The sequence below is a fragment of the Haliotis rufescens genome, unplaced genomic scaffold (assembly GCF_023055435.1).
Source record: "Haliotis rufescens isolate VD_foot unplaced genomic scaffold, xgHalRufe1.0.p SCAF_17, whole genome shotgun sequence".
Classification (NCBI taxonomy): domain Eukaryota; kingdom Metazoa; phylum Mollusca; class Gastropoda; order Lepetellida; family Haliotidae; genus Haliotis; species Haliotis rufescens.
Window position 1 is genome coordinate 28,490,806 of NW_025963857.1, and position 24,265 is coordinate 28,515,070.

A 24,265-nucleotide genomic window follows, 5' to 3' on the forward strand; every position below is an offset into this window, starting at 1 on the left:
CACCCCTGTTCCCCACCCGCCATCGAGTGTCAACAAGGACAGTGTTATATTGCACCGGATATCCAGGATGCAAACACCAGGGATACAGGGATGCTATACTCCAGCAAATATGACTTGAATAGCTATATTTATCTACCAGATGTAGTGCCAGGAAGGTTCAGTCCATGACAAGAAACTGGAGACATACAGAATACAGAGGTCAACATCACCAGATTGGCCCATGAGCCACCGCCTTCTGGCGTAAGACTCTAGGCAATTTATTCCATCAAAAATTGGTAATTCATACAAAGTATGCTTGGCCAAGTCCAAAATATACATTATAATACAACACAGGAGTGCACATACAATATTACGCACAGTGCCTGGCATGACCAGCCGATTGATAAGACCGGGCCCATCTTACCACCCGTCTAGGCGAAGTAAGGGTCGAAGTAGTGTGTTGGGCAAAGGAACACAGTTCCAGGAACCAGTGCCCTCAACTACCAGACTCCCGTCCTCCGCCGACACAGGGACGCAACCCACGGCAAACGGGCTGCCCACTTTGGTCGCCTCTTACGACCAGCAATGGGGTGCTGTGGAAATATTCTACCCCGGTTCCACACGGGGGAAGAGCTATTAGCGCTACCCAGCACTCACCACGAGGAGGTTGCTCTTCACGAGTGCCGATATCTACAGAAACTACACATCTTACAGCAAGGCATTAATTTATGTCAATTTGTAATTGGTAAATTGTGTAACATCGCGACTTAGCTGGACCCAGATGTTATGATTATATCTGCAATTGACGCCGCGTATAATAGTATGTATAACACGGACCGCTTCCCTGACACGATCAGTGACAATCACTAACGACAGCTTGCAATGAAGCTTATTACATTACCTGAAGCCTCGGGCATAAGCCGTGTGCCAAGTATACAACATTTGAAAAAAAGAGTTTGTTAATGTTCATCAATAAAGAAATACCGATCTAGTTCTTTTTAAACATATTTGATGAACTTTTCGTGTGACTTCACTGCGCCTCATGTGCGTGAATGATAACACATTGGTGCGTTACAAAACGGGGCCATAAGCTTTTAAAATAATACCTATAACAAGAAATAATACATGTTAATCCAAACATATATTTTATTTATATGCCGACATGTTGTAATCTCATGTTAAATACTTCCACATGCTGTACTTCGACAGACTCTTAAAGAATATACCAATGTGATATCGATCTGTCTCTGGTCCCCTCTCATCATTGATATATTATGTCATACTGTTTATTGAAGAACGCAAATGGTAAATTAACGGTACATGTACACTTTAACTCTTGCTTATAACATCTGGAAATTGATATAATGATGCAGATTGAATTAGTGGTGCCAAAACACATTGCAGTTTTGCATCATATCACTATCTTACTAAATTATGAATGTATAATGAATCTCAAAAGATTAATGTTTAACTGATATTTTATATGATATCACTTTTTATCAAAAAGTAAATAATTTTAATTGTCATCAAAACTGTTAAGTGTACATGCAGTTCTAACATAGCAACAAGTAGGCGGCGCTAGTGACATTGATGAGAGAGATTGAAATGATAATGTCAAAATACAGTGCATCTGCTACAATCAAAGTAATGTTTCAAAGGGAGCGTTTGACATCGTGACGACATTATCTGATTACAAATCTTAATGATGCTAATCTTACTGTTCAGCGCTGGCTTTAAAAGGGCAGTAGCTAGTGCCTGTTCACCAACCATTGTAACTTTCACTTATTAAGGTAAATATACTCGCATATGGGTGTGTTGCACGTTGGTCTTTGTTGCCACACAAATATGTTGTCAGAATATCTAATAATAATCTGAATTGTTATTTCATGGATTACGTACTGTACAAAAGTCTCAGTTCCTGTTCATTGATCGATGTTTTGGTTGGCAAAAAAATAGATTTATGCAATAACTAAATTTATTAAAATAAATCATGTCGATAGTTACAAAATGTCTTTACTATAATTAATATTGACATCGTTATTAAAACAATCTTAAAAGCAACAACTGATCTTCAATCACTTTTACTTTTGAATATGCATACCAGTAATATGTTTCTAATTCACTCTCGTACTAATATTTGCAATTCTTTCCAATTCACCTGACATAAAATGTATTACTAACTTACTATGAGGTAAACTATATCGTTAGGGAACATCTATAAGATAGAAAGGGGCGGTCGGGTAGCCTAGTGGTTAAAGCGTTCGCTCGTCTCGCCGAAGACCCAGGTTCGATTCATGGGTACAATGTGTGAAGCCCATTTCTGGTGTCTCCCACCGTGATATTGCTGGAATATTGCTAAAAGCGGCGTAAAACCATGCTAACTCACTCACTGACTATAAGATAGAAAATCACATTTTAGATTTTTTTTCAAGGTGTACAGACAGCCCTGTTAGTTTCGAGAAATAATAGGTCCTCATGTCTCCTCAGGATGTCGTAATAGTCAACTAAACAGGATCAAGTTTGGCGACCGTGCTGATTGATTGGCATCAGGTGCCGATGTTTCGTTGCTCCAAATTCGAATTTTTACCAACCTCCTGAAATTGTGTTGATCCCGACGTAAAATTCACTGCTATTTTGCCTGTTTTGTTTCGTCGGATGATCGATACTGGTTGTTCTCGGGCATTGACGTTTACTATTCGCATGTTAACATTTTTTTTATATTTCCAGGACAAGATGCCAGGCGTTCTGTGTGTTTTGCTCTTTGTATGTGGTGTGGCAGCCGCCGAAAACTCAACCTCAACTAAGTCAGGAGCTCTTGGAGATGACTTGAAGGTCGTTGACGAGATCTTTGACAGTACATATGTGAGTTGTATCCTCTGGTCGTTAGTCCATGAATCTTGAAGGTCGTTGACGAGATCTTTGACACTACATATGTGAGTTGTATCCTCTGGTCGTTAGTCCATGAGACTTGAAGGTCGTTGACGAGATCTTTGACACTACATATGTGAGTTGTATCCTCTAGTCGTTAGTCCATGAGATTTGAAGGTCGTTGACGAGATCTTTGACACTACATATGTGAGTTGAATCCTCTGGTCGTTAGTCCATGAGACTTGAAGGTCGTTGACGAGATCGCTGACACTACATATTTGAGTTGTATCCTCACATATGTGAGAAATTATATCAAAGGTTATTAATGATGTGACATGTCAGGGATTCTATAAGGAGAATACATGTGTGATTCTGAAGGTATATTACTTCACACATAACAGAAACCCTCAACTGTCATAATATTCATAATGACATGTATCCATTTACATCCAGCTTTGTTTGGAAATGCTCATTTTTTATGAACCAAACTGTGTTATATATGTACATTGTATTGGTAAATTTGTTCTGTTGCCGACATGCCCTTAGCTGCGTCCTTTATAACACGACTGTGTTGCATATTTCAGTGCACCCCTGTCAACATGGCATGCTATGCAACGTATGAATGTTGCCCTGGATACCAATGTACGAGGTCGCCATCTGGGTTTGGAAACACTTGTCAAGGAAATGGACAAATGGTAGGCAATAATGTTTCTTCCACTACTGCTTCGCATTGTATTAAGGTTGAGAAGTGAATATGAATATTATTTTGAGAACTGTCATCTCTATTATCACATTTGTGTTTCAATGCCGATGGGCAGCGATTCATATAGAAAGGTTTGAAGATCCAAGTAGCATGTGGTATATACAGGTCACAATGGAACTCCCTTTCTGTTTTGTTAAGCACATGAGAATTTTGTTCTCTATGTCAACATATTTGAACATTTGAATGATCAGAACATGTTGATTATTACCTTTTCGATGAATACATTAATAAATATATTTTAGAATCCACATTTCGATACAGACACTAATACATTTTTCCAGCAAATAATTAAACAATCGATAGTGTAAGTTGGTGTAGTTAAAGGTTAAAGTTAGTTAAAGAGTAACAGACACGTCCCAAAGATCATTTGGATAATAATGGTGCCGTTGGAGAGCTGTATTTACATATGATTATAGATTTACAGATATGTCAAAAAACAATTGTCTAAAAGCTGTTTCTTGTGTGATAACATGTAGCACGTTCATGTGCGTTCATTTTTTTATGTTCATATATAACGTTGTGCATTGACACAGATCGGGAACATCAATTCTAGTTAAATTGTTAAAAAAATCAAGAACCGATGAAGTTTCAAATACGAATTATTTTGCTTTGCTAGTCAACAGTCCATGATTCTTTCATTCAGTGTACGCCTGAGTCTCAACCCTGTTCTCCGGGCTCAAATCAGCAGTGCTGTAACACTGGTCTGTGCACACTTGAGGGAAGCGGATATGTATGCAGAACAGCTGGTGGGGTATGTGCATTGCTCCAATTCTTCAAAGGTGTCGGTATGCAATGATATAACTACACGTCCATTCCTTAGTCCAAATACGAATAAATAGTATAGTACTTCTGTATATCCTAAAACTAAAATAACAGCTGAGCATCAATATTAAGAATTTCTCAATCTGGTGCGTATCAAGTGCCTATAATGACACATATGTAAGGTTTTTTAAGCTTCAATGACATTTAATATGATTGATCATAAATTGGCCTGCCCCTCCCTTCAAAAAGTCAAAGTCAACAACAAACAATCCCAAAAAAAACCTTTAACACTCAAGTGAAAAAAACTGGCCATTAACACTGCCTAGATTTCGAAATTAGAGTAAAAGAGTCAAGCAGAAGACGGCTGCAATTCGTTCGACGCCCATATTCCCACAGAGACATTTGCAAATTGAATCCGGGGACACGAGTGGCCCAGTCATCCATGGCGTCGAAATTGACTGCAGATTTGCGTCCCTTGGCACGCCAGAAACCTTTGATTGTGGGTTCGAATTGCTGTTCGCCCCGATTGTGTTTCTAGAGTTGCAAGCACCATTCAGTGCTCGTGGGTTTCACCAAAGGGGTAAACGTCTAGGACTTGCTTCCCTCCGGGATTTCCTCCCAGATTAAGCGGGATATCACTAAGCTGTTGAACCCAAATCACATTCTTATTCAATGTCTCAAACCCAATCTTATACATTTCAGTGCTTAACTAGTGGTAGTCTATGCACACCCGGATCAATAAGGTGTTGTGGGAACACTGAGTGTACATACAAACCTGGTTCTAACTTTGCTACCTGTCAGGAATCCAATCAGGTAAGCAAAGGGAAATAAAAAAGCACCTGCAATTCGAGTGCACAGTCCAATATATTACAAACAAAACACAAAGCGGAGGATTCTCCCTGATGATATGAATGAAACATATCGGTCGAAGTATTCGGCATTGAATGTTTTGTTTCAACTTACAAATATATACACACTTGTAATTTAAAGCGCAGGTGAATGCAGGTAAGTAATGTATTTAAATGCGTTGTTAAAAAAACAGCTCATGTACAAACTTGAAGAATACTTTTGTCAAAACAGTAAATAAATAGCTCCGTAAATTTAAATGTGTTCCAGGTTTATATATATAAAACAATAGAAAATATACTCAACAAAACAAGTCAAGGGTCATGTGTATGTTAAGGAATATGTTTTGCAGTGAAGACTGAGCACAATTAAATGAAAACATATTTATGATCCTAAATTTTTTTACTAAGTATAGTTTCACAAATTTAGTTCAATAATTACAGCTGTTTAGTATCTGATCTCACGTGTCTACATTCGCAAACATTCAGGTTTCAGTTTTAGATTCACTACATAGGTATAATGCGCCGCGCAGTTCTTGTTTCCCACTGGAATATTGCTGAAGGCTGCATTAACTCATCTCACTCACTCACACACGAATTACAAAAAAACATGTCTATTTTGTATGTTTTTATTCAGATACATAATCATCATGTACGAATACACCACACTGTATCATATTCAGGTGATCTTTAAACATTGCAACATTTCAGTGTGTCCCGGAGTACCAAACCTGTTCCCCTAATGACCCCATGATGCCATGCTGCAACAACGGACAGTGTCAGTACAACAATGGACAATACACCTGCAGCATTGGAGGACAGGTGAGACACATAGTCTTGATTATCTGACGACAGTGAAACCAAGCAATCCAAATGACTAGAGATCGCAGCCATTTTACGAAATGACTAAACATTCTTGTCTTACCAAATAATACGTAAGTCCAAACATGTAATAATTCGAACGGTTTTACTCAGAACGGTACCTTCCGGATTAACAGGGTTTCACCAACATGCATTCTAATTACTAATATGCTCATGAAAACGGCACACACTGCTGTGTTCGTCCGTCTTAAAACAGCCGTTAGTCTGCAATGCTTTTCTTAAAATTTGACTAAAATGGGGACCGAATCGTTATGATGTGTGAATTGGCTGAGCATTAACACCACCGTATCCAGACAGAATGTATTGTTGATCGTGCTATCGACCCCTGGTTTGTATAGTGACCACCATTATAAAGTTGGAATACTGTTAACTATAAACAATTTCACTCACATGTTTTCATTATTTTAAATGTGGGAAAGTTGTAACCAGCTCAGCTTTCTGTTGGGTTTATTAGTGTATTCCTGAAAATCAAAGATGTAGTCCCAGCGACCCGCTCCAATCGTGTTGTAACAACGGGCAGTGTCAGTACAGTAACGGACAGTTCATGTGCAGTGCTGGGAACGGACAGGTAAGTTGCCATTAACGATTACTATATCCAGTGTATTATATTTCCATTCTTGTTGACAATATGCCATGGACCAATTCACTCCCGATGCTACGTTTTGTGTCCAGTTCGAAATAACCGATTCTAAAATAAGACGTCCGAATGATATGTCACCCATGAGAGTGAGAAGTTCTGATAATAAAGATAGAGATTGTGACTGATTTCTAAAATGAAAGTAAGGTGGCGAATGGGTTTTCTTGTTCTCTCAAAGCAAATATGTATTTAAACAAGGAATTCCTATTCTTTCAAATGTCTAAACACCACGTGATAAAAAAGAATAGTAAAGAAGGAGGCATGTTAGCCTAGTGGCTAAAAGATTCGCTTACATGTAGTGTACATATTACGACGAAAGCCCGGGTTCGATTCACCACATGATTATAACGTGCAGTTCAGTTCTGGTTTCCCACTGGAATATTGCTGAAAGCGGCTTGAAACCCAACTCACTCACTCACAGGCTAATTTTTAAAATATGAATAGTTTGTGTGTGTTAATTCTGGTGCCTCATACATCATGTACGAATACACCACATTGTATCAATATTTAGGTAATCTTTAAACATTGCAACATTTTAGTGCGTACCGGAGAACCAAATATGTACCCCCAATGACCCCATGATGCAATGCTGTAACAACGGACAGTGTCAGTACAACTTCGGTCAGTACACCTGCAGCTCAGGGAACGGACAGGTAATCTTATTACGAAAGTCAATTATGATTCCTTGCATCATGTTACACCATGAAGAGGGTTGCAACTATACATCTTCCCATAGATTTTAGTCATGCTGTCTGGGGGATCACAGCTCACTGTTGACTGCCTTAAAATATCCGTTGCCTTGTTTATTTTACACTTGCCAAGCTAATAACACTGTCAGTGAAGGCTTTGATTTGTCACTCACAATGACCGGGTTTGAATCCCCAAATGGGTACAATGTGAAGCACAGGTCTGTTTTCTCCCGCCGTGACTCACACATTAATTTACAAAATAAGAATGTTTTTTTTATATTTTGGTTTGGGTACCTAATGCATCATCTACACCATACCGTATCAATATAAGGTAATCAATAAACATTGCAACATTTCAGTGCGTCCCGGAGTACCAGATATGTACCCCCAATGACCCCATGATGCCATGCTGTAACAACGGACAGTGTCAGTACAACAACGGACAGTACACCTGTAGCTCAGGGAACGGACAGGTAACTTTATTGCGATTCCATGGAACAAGTTACTATGTGAGAGATGATTGGCTGCTGGATATCTTCCCATAGACTTTAGTCGTGTTGTTTGGGGGATCAACAGCTCACTATTGGCTGCCTAAAGGCTTCCGTTGCCTCGTTTCTCTTACACTTTCCAAGCGACTTGCTCATTATACCTGGTGCTGAAAGCTTTGATTTGTTACTCAAAATGACCTGGTTTGATTTACCACATGGGTACGAAGTAAGAAGCCTGGTTCTCCCGAGCCGGAATATTGCTGGAATATTGCTAAAAACGGCCTAACATTAAACTCACTTATTCCTTTGCCAATGAAACACCTATCACCGTAGTGATTCTGCATTGTAATTGGACCCAAGCAAACCGTGCTTCTTGTCAGGGCGATTTAATGGATCGGGTGGTCAGACTCGGTTACTTGCTTGGTAGCGTGTCTTCGAACTCCGATGGTGTGGGACATAATTCATAATATCAACCACTGGTTTTATTCCTCCCGACATGATAATTCAAGAGCCACCGTTATGTAGCTGAAATATTGAGGCTTTTCACGACAGGCAAACAAGTAACTATATACCATTCTCTCAATGCAAGTAATAATTAAAACAAAGACTCCATATTCCCTCAGGAGGGTGAGCACAGCGTTAAAAATAAATATTTAAGAAGTGGGCATGGTGGCTGTCATGCCCGCTCCTTTAATATTCATTTTTCACGCACAGAGTGGTTAAGTGGTTCGCTTCGACAAGACGAAAGCCCGGGTTTGATTCCCCACATGGGAATAATGTGAAACTCAGTTCTGGTTTCTCCTGCCCTGACTCACACATTAATTTACAAAATAAGTATGTTTTTTTCTATATATTGACATCATCTTCACCAAACCGTATCAATATAAGGTAGTCATTAAACATTGCAACATTTCAGTGCGTCCCGGAGTTCCAAATATGTAACCCCAATGATCCCATGATGCCATGCTGTAACAACGGACAGTGTCAGTACGACAACGGACAGTTCACCTGCAGCTCAGGGAACGGACAGGTAACTTTATTGCGATTCCATGCAACATGTTTCTATGTGAGAGATGATTTGCTGCAGAATATCTTCCCATAGATTTTAGTCGTGTTGTTTTGGGGTGAAAACTTTGATTTGTCACTCAAAATGTCCGTGGTTTGATTCACCACATGGGTTCGATGTATGAAGAAAGTTTCTGGTTTTCCCGTGCCGAGATATTCCTGGAATAGTGTTATAGAGGCTAAAAACCAAACTCACTCACTCACTTACACACACCAGTTAAAAAAAATCTTTATTTTTTATATTTTGATTCGGTACCTAATACATAATGTACGCTTACACAACACTGTATCGAATTCAGGTAATCAATAAACATGGCAACATTTCAGTGCGTCCCGGAGTACCAGATCTGTACCCCCAATGACCCCATGATGTCATGCTGTAACAACGGACAGTGTCAATACAACAACGGACAGTTCACCTGCAGCTCAGGGAACGGACAGGTGACTTTATTGCGATTCCATGCAACATGTTATTATGTGAGAGATGATTGGCTGCTGGATATCTTCCCATATATTTTAGTCGTGTTGTTTTGGGGTGAAAACTTTGATTTGTCTCTCAAAATGACCGGGTTTGATTCATCACATTGGAACGATATCTGAAGCCAGTTTCTGGTTTTCCCGCCCCGGGATATTGCTGGAATGTAGCTTAAAACGACCTGACATTATACTCACTCATTCACTTGCAAATGAGAGCACATGTCATCGTGATGATTCTGCATTGTAATTGGACCCGAACAATCTGTGCTTCTTGTCAGGGCGACTAAATGGATCGGGTGGTCAGACCCGGTGACTTGCTTGGTAGCGTGTCTTTGTTTCCCGATAGTGTTTGACATTACTCATAATATCAACCACTGGTTCTTTTCGTCCAGACACGATTATTTCAAGGCCATCATTATGCAGCTGGAATATTGAGACCTTTTTCGAGACAGTCAAATAAATAAATATATATCATTCCCGAAATGAAAATAAGAAAATAAAACAAAGACGCCATATTCCCTCAGGAGGGTAAGCACCACGTGACAACGTATATTAAAGGAGTGGGCATGGTATCCGTGAGGTTAAAATGTTTCTCTTTGTACGACGAAAGCCTGGGTTTGAGTTCCCACATGGAAATAAAATGAAGCGCAGTTCAGGTTTCTCCCACCGTGATACTGCTGGCATATTGCTGAAATATTGCTGAAGACATTAAACCTAATACAGTCTATCATACATAAATTGACAAAATAACTGGGGTTTTTATATTTTGATTCGGGCACATAATGCATCATCTGCACCACACACACTGTATCAATATTCAGGCTTATTATTAAACAATGCAACATTTCAGTGCGTCCCGGAGTACCAGATATGTACCCCCAATGACCCCATGATGCCATGCTGTAACAACGGACAGTGTCAATACAACAACGGACAGTTCACCTGCAGCTCAGGGAACGGACAGGTGACTTTATTGCGATTCCATGGAACATGTTATTATGTGAGAGATGATTGGCTGCTGGATATCTTCCCATAGATTTTAGTCGAGTTGTTTTGGGGTGAAAACTTTGATTTGTCTCTCAAAATGACCGGGTTTGATTCATCACATGGGTACGATATCTGAAGCCATTTTCTGGTTTTCCCGCCCCGGGAAATTGCTGGAATGTAGCTTAAAACGGCCTGACATTATACTCATTCATTCACTTGCCAATGAGAGTACATGTCATCGTGATGATTCCGCATTGTAATTGGACCCGAGCAAGCTTTGCTTCTTGTCAGGGCGACTAAATGATCGGGTGGTCAGACCCGGTGACTTGCTTGGTAGCGTGTCTTCGTACCCCGATAGTGTTTGACATTACTCATAATATCAACCACTGGTTTTATTCGTCCAGACACGATTATTTCAAGGCTATCATTATGCAGCTGGAATATTGAGGCTTTTCACAAATTGTTGAAGGCGTTAAGCCCAACTCACTCTATCACACATTAATTTACAAAATATATATCTTTTAGTATTTTGATTTGGGCACCTAATCCATCATCTACTACATACTGTATCAATATGAGGTAATCAATAAACATTGCAACATTTCAGTGCGTCCCGGAGTACCAGATCTGTACCCCCAATGACCCCATGATGCCATGCTGTAACAACGGACAGTGTCAGTACAACAACGGACAGTTCACCTGCAGCTCAGGGAACGGACAGGTAACTTAATTACGAAAATCGATTATGATTCCGCAAAACATGTTACACCGTGAGAGGGGGTTGGCTACTAAATATCTTCCCATAGATTTTAGTCGTGTTGTTTAGGGGATCAACAGCTCACTGTTGACTGCATAAAATCTTCCTTTGCCGTGTTTCTTTTACACTTGCCAAGTGACTTGCTAATAACAGCTGGTGGTGAAAACTTTGATTTGTCACTCAAAATGTCCGTGGTTTGATTTACCACATGGGTTCGATGTATGAAGAAAGTTTCTGGTTTTCCCGTGCCGAGATATTCCTGGAATAGTGTTATAGGGGAGCTAAAACCAAACTCACTCACTTACACACACCAGTTAAAAAAAATCTTTATTTTTTATATTTTGTTTCGGTACCTAATACATAATGTACGTTTACACAACACTGTATTCAGGTAATCAATAAACATGGCAACATTTCAGTGCGTCCCGGAGTACCAGATCTGTACCCCCAATGACCCCATGATGTCATGCTGTAACAACGGACAGTGTCAGTACAACAACGGAGAGTTCACCTGCAGCTCAGGGAACGGACAGGTGACTTTATTGCGATTCCATGCAACATGTTATTATGTGAGAGATGATTGGCTGCTGGATATCTTCCCATAGATTTTAGTCGTGTTGTTTTGGGGTGAAAACTTTGATTTGTCTCTCAAAATGACCGGGTTTGATTCATCACATGGGAACGATATCTGAAGCCAGTTTCTGGTTTTCCTGCCCCGGGATATTGCTGGAATGTAGCTTAAAACGGCCTGACATTATACTCATTCATTCACTTGCCAATGAGAGCACATGTCATCGTGATGATTTTGCATTGTAATTGGACCCGAGCAAGCTGTGCTTCTTGTCAGGGCGACTAAATGGATCGGGTGGTCAGACCCGGTGACTTGCTTGGTAGCGTGTCTTTGTTTCCCGATAGTGTGTGGCATTACTCATAATATCAACCACTGGTTCTTTTCGTCAAGACACGATTATTTCAAGGCCATCATTAGGCAGCTGGAATATTGAGACTTTTTCGAGACAGTCAAATAAATAAATATATATCATTCCCGAAATGAAAATAAGAAAATAAAACAAAGACGCCATATTCCCTCAGGAGGGTAAGCACCACGTGCCAAACGTATATTAAAGGAGTGGGCATGGTATCCGTGAGGTTAAAATGTTTCTCTTTGTACGACGAAAGCCTGGGTTTGAGTTCCCACATGGAAATAAAATGAAGCGCAGTTCAGGTTTCTCCCACCGTGATACTGCTGGCATATTGCTGAAATATTGCTGAAGACATTAAACCTAATACAGTCTATCATACATAAATTGACAAAATAACTGGGGTTTTTATATTTTGATTCGGGCACATAATGCATCATCTGCACCACACACACTGTATCAATATTCAGGCTTATTATTAAACAATGCAACATTTCAGTGCGTCCCGGAGTACCAGATATGTACCCCCAATGACCCCATGATGCCATGCTGTAACAACGGACAGTGTCAATACAACAACGGACAGTTCACCTGCAGCTCAGGGAACGGACAGGTGACTTTATTGCGATTCCATGGAACATGTTATTATGTGAGAGATGATTGGCTGCTGGATATCTTCCCATAGATTTTAGTCGAGTTGTTTTGGGGTGAAAACTTAGATTTGTCTCTCAAAATGACCGGGTTTGATTCATCACATGGGTACGATATCTGAAGCCAGTTTCTGGTTTTCCCGCCCCGGGATATTGCTGGAATGTAGCTTAAAACGGCCTGACATTATACTCATTCATTCACTTGCCAATGAGAGTACATGTCATCGTGATGATTCCGCATTGTAATTGGACCCGAGCAAGCTTTGCTTCTTGTCAGGGCGACTAAATGATCGGGTGGTCAGACCCGGTGACTTGCTTGGTAGCGTGTCTTCGTACCCCGATAGTGTGTGACATTACTCATAATATCAACCACTGGTTTTATTCGTCCAGACACGATTATTTCAAGGCTATCATTATGCAGCTGGAATATTGAGGCTTTTCACAAATTGTTGAAGGCGTTAAGCCCAACTCACTCTATCACACATTAATTTACAAAATATATATCTTTTAGTATTTTGATTTGGGCACCTAATCCATCATCTACTACATACTGTATCAATATGAGGTAATCAATAAACATTGCAACATTTCAGTGCGTCCCGGAGTACCAGATCTGTACCCCCAATGACTCCATGATGCCATGCTGTAACAACGGACAGTGTCAGTACAACAACGGACAGTTCACCTGCAGCTCAGGGAACGGACAGGTAACTTAATTACGAAAATCGATTATGATTCCGCAAAACATGTTACACCGTGAGAGGGGGTTGGCTACTAAATATCTTCCCATAGATTTTAGTCGTGTTGTTTAGGGGATCAACAGCTCACTGTTGACTGCATAAAATCTTCCTTTGCCGTGTTTCTTTTACACTTGCCAAGTGACTTGCTAATAACAGCTGGTGGTGAAAACTTTGATTTGTCACTCAAAATGTCCGTGGTTTGATTTACCACATGGGTTCGATGTATGAAGCAAGTTTCTGGTTTTCCCGTGCCGAGATATTCCTGGAATAGTGTTATAGGGGAGCTAAAACCAAACTCACTCACTTACACACACCAGTTAAAAAAAATCTTTATTTTTTATATTTTGTTTCGGTACCTAATACATAATGTACGTTTACACAACACTGTATTCAGGTAATCAATAAACATGGCAACATTTCAGTGCGTCCCGGAGTACCAGATCTGTACCCCCAATGACCCCATGATGTCATGCTGTAACAACGGACAGTGTCAGTACAACAACGGAGAGTTCACCTGCAGCTCAGGGAACGGACAGGTGACTTTATTGCGATTCCATGCAACATGTTATTATGTGAGAGATGATTGGCTGCTGGATATCTTCCCATAGATTTTAGTCGTGTTGTTTTGGGGTGAAAACTTTGATTTGTCTCTCAAAATGACCGGGTTTGATTCATCACATTGGAACGATATATCTGAAGCCAGTTTCTGGTTTTCCCGCCCCGGGATATTGCTGGAATGTAGCTTAAAACGACCTGACATTATACTCATTCATTCACTTGCAAATGAGAGCACATGTCATCGTGATGATTTTACATTGTAATTGGACCCGAGCAAGCTGTGCTTCTTGTCAGGGCGACTAAATGATCGGGTGGTCAGACCCGGTGACTTGCTTGGTAGCGTGTCTTTGTTTCCCGATAGTGTTTGACATTACTCATAATATCAACCACTGGTTCTTTTCGTCCAGACACGATTATTTCAAGGCCATCATTAGGCAGATGGAATATTGAGGCTTTTCGGGACAGTCAAATAAATAAATATATATCATTCCCGAAATGAAAATAAGAAAATAAAACAAAGACGCCATATTCCCTCAGGAGGGTAAGCACCACGTGACAAACGTATATTAAAGGAGTGGGCATGGTATCCGTGAGATTAAAATGTTTCTCTTTGTACGACGAAAGCCTGGGTTTGAGTTCCCACATGGAAATAAAATGAAGCGCAGTTCAGGTTTCTCCCACCGTGATACTGCTGGCATATTGCTGAAATATTGCTGAAGACATTAAACCTAATTCAGTCTATCATACATAAATTGACAAAATAACTGGGTTTTTTATATTTTGATTCGGGCACCTAATGCATCATCTGCACCACACACACTGTATCAATATTCAGGCTTATTATTAAACATTGCAACATTTCAGTGCGTACCGGAGTTCCAGATATGTACCCCCAATGACCCCATGATGCCATGCTGTAACAACGGACAGTGTCAATACAACAACGGACAGTTCACCTGCAGCTCAGGGAACGGACAGGTGACTTTATTGCGATTCCATGCAACATGTAATTATGTGAGAGATGATTGGCTGCTGGATATCTTCCCATAGATTTTAGTCGTGTTGTTTTGGGGTGAAAACTTTGATTTGTCTCTCAAAATGACCGGGTTTGATTCATCACATGGGTACGATATCTGAAGCCAGTTTCTGGTTTTCCCGCCCCGGGAAATTGCTGGAATGTAGCTTAAAACGGCCTGACATTATACTCATTCATTCACTTGCCAATGAGAGTACATGTCATCGTGATGATTCCGCATTGTAATTGGACCCGAGCAAGCTTTGCTTCTTGTCAGGGCGACTAAATGATCGGGTGGTCAGACCCGGTGACTTGCTTGGTAGCGTGTCTTCGTACACCGATAGTGTGTGACATTACTCATAATATCAACCACTGGTTTTATTCGTCCAGACACGATTATTTCAAGGCTATCATTATGCAGCTGAAATATTGAGGCTTTTCACAAATTGTTGAAGGCGTTAAGCCCAACTCACTCTATCACACATTAATTTACAAAATATATATCTTTTAGTATTTTGATTTGGGCACCTAATCCATCATCTACTACATACTGTATCAATATGAGGTAATCAATAAACATTGCAACATTTCAGTGCGTCCCGGAGTACCAGATCTGTACCCCCAATGACCCCATGATGCCATGCTGTAACAACGGACAGTGTCAGTACAACAACGGACAGTTCACCTGCAGCTCAGGGAACGGACAGGTAACTTAATTACGAAAATCGATTATAATTCCGCATATGTTACACCGTGAGAGGGGGTTGGCTACTAAATATCTTCCCATAAATTTTAGTCGTGTTGTTTAGGGGATCAACAGCTCACTGTTGACTGCATAAAATCTTCCTTTGCCGTGTTTCTTTTACACTTGCCAAGTGACTTGCTAATAACAGCTGGTGGTGAAAACTTTGATTTGTCACTCAAAATGTCCGTGGTTTGATTTACCACATGGGTTCGATGTATGAAGCAAGTTTCTGGTTTTCCCGTGCCGAGATATTCCTGGAATAGTGTTATAGGGGAGCTTAAACCAAACTCACTCACTCACTTACACACACCAGTTAAAAAAAATCTTTATTTTTTATATTTTGTTTCGGTACCTTATACATAATGTACGTTTACACAACACTGTATTCAGGTAATCAATAAACATGGCAACATTTCAGTGCGTCCCGGAGTACCAGATCTGTACCCCCAATGACCCCATGATGTCATGCTGTAACAACGGACAGTGTCAGTACAACAACGGAGAGTTCACCTGCAGCTCAGGGAACGGACAGGTGACTTTATTGCGATTCCATGCAACATGTTATTATGTGAGAGATGATTGGCTGCTGGATATCTTCCCATAGATTTTAGTCGTGTTGTTTTGGGGTGAAAACTTTGATTTGTCTCTCAAAATGACCGGGTTTGATTCATTACATGGGAACGATATCTGAAGCCAGTTTCTGGTTTTCCCGCCCCGGGATATTGCTGGAATGTAGCTTAAAACGGCCTGACATTATACTCATTCATTCACTTGCCAATGAGAGCACATGTCATCGTGATGATTTTACATTGTAATTGGACCCGAGCAAGCTGTGCTTCTTGTCAGGGCGACTAAATGGATCGGGTGGTCAGACCCGGTGACTTGCTTGGTAGCGTGTCTTTGTTTCCCGATAGTGTTTGACATTACTCATAATATCAACCAATGGTTCTTTTCGTCAAGACACGATTATTTCAAGGCCATCATTAGGCAGATGGAATATTGAGGCTTTTCGGGACAGTCAAATAAATAAATATATATCATTCCCGAAATGAAAATAAGAAAATAAAACAAAGACGCCATATTCCCTCAGGAGGGTAAGCACCACGTGACAAACGTATATTAAAGGAGTGGGCATGGTATCCGTGAGATTAAAATGTTTCTCTTTGTACGACGAAAGCCTGGGTTTGAGTCCCCACATGGAAATAAAATGAAGCGCAGTTCAGGTTTCTCCCATCGTGATACTGCTGGCATATTGCTGAAATATTGCTGAAGACATTAAACCTAATTCAGTCTATCATACATAAATTGACAAAATAACTGTTTTTTTATATTTTGATTCGGGCACCTAATGCATCATCTGCACCACACACACTGTATCAATATTCAGGCTTATTATTAAACATTGCAACATTTCAGTGCGTACCGGAGTACCAGATATGTACCCCCAATGACCCCATGATGTCATGCTGTAACAACGGACAGTGTCAGTACAACAACGGACAGTTCACCTGCAGCTCAGGGAACGGACAGGTGACTTTATTGCGATTCCATGCAACATATTATTATGTGAGAGATGATTGGCTGCTGGATATCTTCCCATAGATTTTAGTCGAGTTGTTTTGGGGTGAAAACTTTGATTTGTCTCTCAAAATGACCGGGTTTGATTCATCACATGGGTACGATATCTGAAGCCAGTTTCTGGTTTTCCCGCCCCGGGAAATTGCTGGAATGTAGCTTAAAACGGCCTGACATTATACTCATTCATTCACTTGCCAATGAGAGTACATGTCATCGTGATGATTCCGCATTGTAATTGGACCCGAGCAAGCTTTGCTTCTTGTCAGGGCGACTAAATGATCGGGTGGTCAGACCCGGTGACTTGCTTGGTAGCGTGTCTTCGTACACCGATAGTGTGTGACATTACTCATAATATCAACCACTGGTTTTATTCGTCCAGACACGATTATTTCAAGGCTATCATTATGCAGCTGAAATATTGAGGCTTTTCACAAATTGTTGAAGGCGTTAAGCCCAACTCACTCTATCACACATTAATTTACAAAATATATATCTTTTAGTATTTTGATTTGGGCACCTAATCCATCATCTACTACATACTGTATCAATATGAGGTAATCAATAAACATTGCAACATCTCAGTGCGTCCCGGAGTACCAGATCTGTACCCCCAATGACCCCATGATGCCATGCTGTAACAACGGACAGTGTCAGTACAACAACGGACAGTTCACCTGCAGCTCAGGGAACGGACAGGTAACTTAATTACGAAAATCGATTATGATTCCGCACAACATGTTACACCGTGAGAGGGGGTTTGCTACTAAATATCTTCCCATAGATTTTAGTCGTGTTGTTTAGGGGATCAACAGCTCACTGTTGACTGCATAAAATCTTCCTTTGCCATGTTTCTTTTACACTTGCCAAATGACTTGCTTATACCAGCTGGTGGTGAAAACTTTGATTTGTCACTCAAAATGTCCGTGGTTTGATTTACCACATGGGTTCGATGTATGAAGCAAGTTTCTGGTTTTCCCGCGCCGGGATATTGCTTAAAGCGGACACACAGTATACTCACTCATTCACTTCTTAATAACAGCGCCTGTTCCCGTGCTGGTTCCCCATTTTAATTGGACCCATGCAAGATATACTTGTGGTCAGTGTGTCTTAATGGATCGGGTGGCCAGGCTCTGTAACTTGCTTGGTAGCGTGTCATCGTACCCAGACGACGTAGATCGTTGCTCATAACATCAATCACTGCGCTGTTTGGTCCAGGCTCAATTATTTACATGCCGAAGTCAAATAGCTGAAATGTTGAGAACAGCGTCAAACAACAAACGGCGTTTCGACTAATTATGACATTATTCTTTCTTTTAGTGTATTCCTGAATCCCAAACTTGCACCCCCAATGATCCATTCCGTACGTGTTGTAACAATGGTCAGTGTCAATACAGCAATGGTCAGTACAGGTGCAGCGCAGATAACGCACAGGTAAGTGTCGTGATGGGACCACGATCAAATCAATGCAGTTACAATGAAACAATTACTTTCCCCTGCAGTTCGTCGTTCATCATCTTCACAGGTTGTTGTGTTGTCAGGGGTGCAATGACGTGTGGTGTAGAATAACCTTTTAAGACATAGATTTAAAACATTTAATTGTACAGTAAACTACGGTTATAACGAACACGCTTATAACGAATTACGGTTATAACGAACTAAAATTACTAGTCCCGTTGAGTTCGTTATAACCGTAGTTTACTGTAACATGAAATTATCTCCAGTAAAATCTGGAAAGTAATAACCAAAGCACTGATATTTTTCAGTTATGTAATAACTTGGTGCAATATGCTAAGTTGATCAGAACGTTTCGTCGTGGCTCACAAAGCATCTGTGCTTCACACTATCAATCCTTGTCAAATACACGTCTTCAAGCGAGATAAACATACTATGTTTTTAATATCTACAGTACAACTAATTTTATTTTATTTTAAGGAATTACGAGAATAGCATATAAGCCATGGCTACAATATGTCCACTTTTGGTATCACTGCCGAGAGATAAAAATAATGTTTGCTAAAATCAGGTTACTTCTTTTTCTTATGATTTTAATAATGAATTTATATGCCGTTTTACTGTCATATAACTCCCAATTCGCGATATGGCGTGAAGTTTACTTTCAATCGTTCAATAAATATTAGAAAGTGCAGATATGTTTTGACGTCATCATGATCATGTCATTTGGTTTTTTTCAAGATAAATTTGGAGGATTATCTTGCTAAACATCACGTAATACACACCTGTTATAAAGACCATCGAGTATGTGTCCAGGGTTAAATTAATACTGAAACCTTGTGGTTGTGTAATGTATGCCCGATGCAATTCACTGTTATGTTCCCGTTTTTACTGGACTTGCTTTGCCTTTGCCTGTGCTTGTGACGGATGCTAAAGATGGGGGCAGGAAATGCCCACCTTTTCGCGAACGCCTGATGTCACCACTATGTGATAGTCATTCACAAACACGTACTTACAGTATAGTCAGAATCGAAAAGTGGACTTGGATTTTGCATGTATATACATCCCACAATCCATCACCAGGTTGGGACACTGTTCCAATAAAATACATGTACATAAGAAACATATGACTCAGCCAATGCAATAAAATGGTTTATTCAAAATATGAAGACTGATAATACTTTATTGGGAAATGTCAGAGCGAAAGTGCAACACTAAACGCAAGTAATCAGGATTTCTAATACATACACTGTCCTAAGCTACATGTATATCATATGAATCAAACAATATAGCAATATGAGTATTCTTGCGGCTTATGTCGTTATTCGTCTATCATATTCGCTTATATCATAAACTTGTAATATAAATGAAATACTTCTTGGTTTATTTTTAGTGTCGACCAGTCGGAAGTGAATGCAACGCTGTCAACAGGTGCTGCAAATATTACGCTTGCCTCCCTTCGGCCGGTGGGCGGACAACGTGCCAGTATTACTTTAATGCACAAGTCGAGGAAAACAACCCCAAAAGCGGGGCAGAGGAGGTACCAGAAAGACAAGGACTGACCACTGGAGGAGAAACAGCTGAAGGTGAAGGTCATGAGAACAACCATAAACCTGATGAGTCTCCAGACAGTGGGGAGATTGCCCTTGGCACTGAGCATAAGAAAGGGGAGGAAGAGGGTAGTATTGAAGCAGCAGTTGATGGCGAAACTACAGAGGCAGATGACATGGCGCCTGTGATTCCGGTTGTGCCTTAAGCTTTCATTGTCTCTCAGTGTCTGTGTATTGATGCCTAAAGATGGGTCGTCAACAGTAATCAGAAGGAATGGTTGCACGTGTAATTGAATTTGGACAGAAATATAGTTGGTGTGTAACGTGATTTAGACAAGCTTATGGTGTGGATGTTGGAGACAATGTTTTATGCGAATGAAAATAAAAAAAAGTTTTTCTGTCTAAAGTTAGTTGACTCTCCATACCGATGTCAGGATTTTATAAAGCATAAAGATCCAAAAGGAATACTGTCACTTAGTGAGTAACCGTGAATGATAAGGACACGGTTTATCATTGGTTGTCGTATTCCAACACTTGTTTTGATAAATGTTCAAACATGAAAATACTGAAACATTGACACACGCAAACGTCTGTTAATAAATAGTGCATGTACAAATAAGAGTTTTCTGTGTGACACCACATTAGGACATCGTGTTAAATATATATGTGTTCCGAATCTGAGTGTTCAATATGATATCCGAGTGCCCCTTATATGCTTATCATACTTTACACCGCTGTGACGATTACTGGTCAGAAGAGTCCCCCAGTAACTCATTACGTGACACCCTACCCCATGGATGTACGTCGAGTGCCTGGTTCAGCTTCAACCTAGTCTTGTCAAAAGTCACAGTGATATGTCCGAAATATTGCTCCTTATTTTTCATTCCTCGAAATGCACATTCAGAGTCAGTACAGGGGCGGTCGGGTAGCCTAGTGGTTAAAGCGTTCGCTCGTCATGCCGAAGACCCAGGTTCGATTCCCGACATTGGCACAATGTGTGAAGCCCATTTCTGGTGTCCCCCACCGTGATATTGCTGGAATACTGCTAAAAGCGGCGTTAAACCATACTCACTCAGAGTCAGGACAAGTCGAACTGTAATAACATCACAGCAATAACATAAAATCTTTGATATGCATTTAGAAGTAGGAAGAACATGAATACATGACACTTCTTTTAAAAAAAACCTACTTCTGTCGTTCTTTGTAACGACGTCTCAGAGCTACTTCATGTCCCTTCGTCAGGTGAATACTGGGTGATCGTATAGAGTTAATGTACAAAGACGAAGCCAGTGAGATTAACAGAAGAGAAGCCAGTTAAGTACAATGAAGTTGTCGTGATATAGCTGGGTGTCACAACAAGGGGCATACTGTGGTAACACTAAATAGCAGCATCAGCTGACGAAGTGAACGCTCACATTTCTCTGTGTAGGCATCTTTGTCCGACATATACCAACTCACAAAGCACCCTTCTAAACAGAAGTACCGAACAAGCTTTCTTGACTGGGGTCATATATGTGTCATGTTAGAAACAGTGCGCTGGAAATTGACAGCAGAGTGCCTTATAAAATCATTGGAAATAACCTGTGTATTCATCTAGATTCAAGTTAACCAATATACATGTATAACGTGTGGACCTTTATATGGTCGGATCCACAAGGTTCTGTTTATATTCCAAGAATTAAACAACACGATGTTTATACAATTAGAAAATGTACCTAAGAAACAAGGGCCACGGCAACACGTTGACGTTGTTGGCTGCAAGGAATTCTGTAGATTCGGGCTGTATGGGGTCTGGCGTTGTCACGCTGATAAAGGGCAAGACGTGACAGCTGTTGTAGAATTGTAGGGCAATTGGACGAAGAATGTTATCCATGTAACCAGTTTACCAGTGATGTTCTCTTCTGCCTATAAATTTTCTCCCCACACCATAACATGCCCTCCACCATACGGCACGACCTCCTAAACGCAACATGCCACCGTTCGTTCTCACCTTCTGCGGTAAACACGTTGTTTCAATCTGTAATGACGATGGTGCGCTGTCAATAGCTGGCCTCTGTAATGTCCGTAAGCCCTAATTCCTTGAGACCTGAGTCGCCCAGCCACTGTCTGTCGACTAACTGTATGCCCTAAGGCATTCATCGCTGATGACGTCACTCTCAGGATTCGATTCCGGAGATGCAAGGTAGGCAAGTACATGTCTTCATTGGGCGCAGTGTCCCTAAGTCTGCCGGTTTTTGGCCTGCCTTATGTCTGTCCGGTCTGTCTGTAACTTTGCATCAGGTTTGTTACAGCAACACGGGGCCAACCAAAAGTGCTGGCAATGTGGGCATTGGTGGCTCCCATCTGTATCATACACAGGGCCCGCTCGAGTTGTTATTTCTGTGGTATTTTTTTTTATCAGTGTGAGTGTCTGACATGTCGTCCGCATCATTTATATACCCTTACTGTGCTCGTAGTTTCGGCTGCCCAAGCAGCACGTGTTTTTCATTTTTTTCGCATTTTCCCCAACATCAAAATACGTGCCGTGGACGTGTATTACTTCCTGCATAGAGCATTGTTGAAACAAGTGGATTTGATAGCATGTGGATTCTCAAAAACGCAAAGGATTGTTTTAAGTTTCCCAATCTCAGAAAAAAACCAAGTTCTATAATGTCAATGATTGTATTTACTTCACCATAATCCCACAATTTGTCAAAACAAAGCTCATGGCATCTGAAGTGAAAAATCTTAAGTGAAATTTTGGACATCCTCCTTGATAAGATCTACGTGAAATTTGGGGATAAGACTCCTCTTTTCCTTTCATATGTCACTCCTCCGTGGTTGTTTATAGTGAAATAGTTGGCGAAAATATATTTTAATACTACATGTACATAACATAAAGCAGACAATCGTTTCAAAGAAGTGAGGAAGCGGGGGGGGGGGGGGGAGGGGGGGGGGGTAGCCTAGCTAGTGGTTTAAGTGTTCGATAGTCACGACGAAGACCTGGGTTCGATTCGCGACATGGGTACAATGTGTGAACCCATTTCTGGAATATCCCACCGTGATATTGCTGGCATTTTGCTAAAAGCGGCGTAAAACCATACTCAATCACTCACTCAAAGTTGTGTGTTATTGCCCAGATCAATGTCGCCCTTTCTTTTAAGTTTTAGACATTCTTACCACTATTACGTATAGAGACCGCTGAAATGGTACACGGAGACAGGAAAGACCATGGTTTTCTGTGACTTACCAGTGACTTATTAGCCCCTCAAATGCCAAATGGTGAAACAGCACAAAATGTCTATATGTGCCCTCATCCTCAGACATGTAAAACACTAATGTATCACAGATAACCAGGAACGTATCTATATTCATTACATCACCCAGTCTAAAGAATTAACTTGAATTTGCCACAGCGAACATATAATGTATTGCATATGAAGTACCTGTAACATCTGCTCTTGTATCGACGTACATCAGAATTTCAGTCATATCTGAAATGAATATACAGTAAACTACGTTTATAAGTAACACGCTTTTAACGAACTGACGGATATGACGAATTTTGTTTTGGCCCCGGGCAATTGCTCTATATTTTGCCATATACAGTTGATAGATATAACGAAGACGCTTGTAACGAAAAAACGGATATAGCGAACTAACTTTTTGGCCCCATGTGTAGTTTGTCAACGACAATATTTATGTTCATAACGAACTGTTAGAATCTGAGCTGCTCACGCGTCACAAATCAGCCTGTCAAGACATCCGTGAACACGCCCGGCTGTTCAAAGCGGCAATAAGCAATTGAAGGCAAGTGATTAACAGGGTTAGTACTGACACTTGTCCTCAATTTACACCCTCAATTAACAATAGTAAAAC

The 24,265-nt window shown here is 40.5% G+C and overlaps 1 protein-coding gene across 7 annotated transcripts; it reads left to right on the top strand.

Moving 5' to 3' along the window:
- Positions 1-2,710: 2,710 nt before the first annotated feature.
- LOC124138607 (neurogenic locus notch homolog protein 1-like) lies at positions 2,711-20,673 on the top strand. 7 transcript variants are annotated; one of them, XM_048397287.1, is made up of 23 exons: positions 2,711-2,841; positions 3,432-3,542; positions 4,254-4,361; positions 5,075-5,185; positions 5,929-6,039; positions 6,554-6,667; positions 7,276-7,389; positions 7,785-7,898; positions 8,830-8,943; positions 9,306-9,419; positions 10,306-10,419; positions 11,050-11,163; positions 11,619-11,732; positions 12,619-12,732; positions 13,363-13,476; positions 13,932-14,045; positions 14,932-15,045; positions 15,676-15,789; positions 16,246-16,359; positions 17,244-17,357; positions 17,988-18,101; positions 18,723-18,836; positions 20,251-20,673. In XM_048397287.1, exons 1-23 carry the CDS (start codon positions 2,713-2,715, stop codon positions 20,611-20,613), a joined length of 2,871 nt encoding a protein of 956 aa, XP_048253244.1. In that variant the 5' UTR covers positions 2,711-2,712; the 3' UTR covers positions 20,614-20,673. The 7 variants fall into 7 exon arrangements, with proteins under 7 accessions (XP_048253244.1, XP_048253247.1, XP_048253246.1 ...); XM_048397290.1 differs by lacking the exon at positions 17,988-18,101; XM_048397289.1 differs by lacking the exon at positions 17,244-17,357.
- The last annotated feature ends 3,592 nt before the right edge of the window (positions 20,674-24,265 follow it).

Excerpts from the sequence above, each read along its gene's own strand:
- LOC124138607 (XM_048397287.1), top strand. The coding sequence starts at position 2,713 with ATGCCAGGCGTTCTGTGTGTTTTGCTCTTTGTATGTGGTGTGGCAGCC. Across the intron at positions 6,040-6,553 it reads CCTGCAGCATTGGAGGACAG|TGTATTCCTGAAAATCAAAG; the intron begins GTGAGACACATA and ends TGGGTTTATTAG. Across the intron at positions 15,046-15,675 it reads GCAGCTCAGGGAACGGACAG|TGCGTCCCGGAGTACCAGAT; the intron begins GTGACTTTATTG and ends GCAACATTTCAG.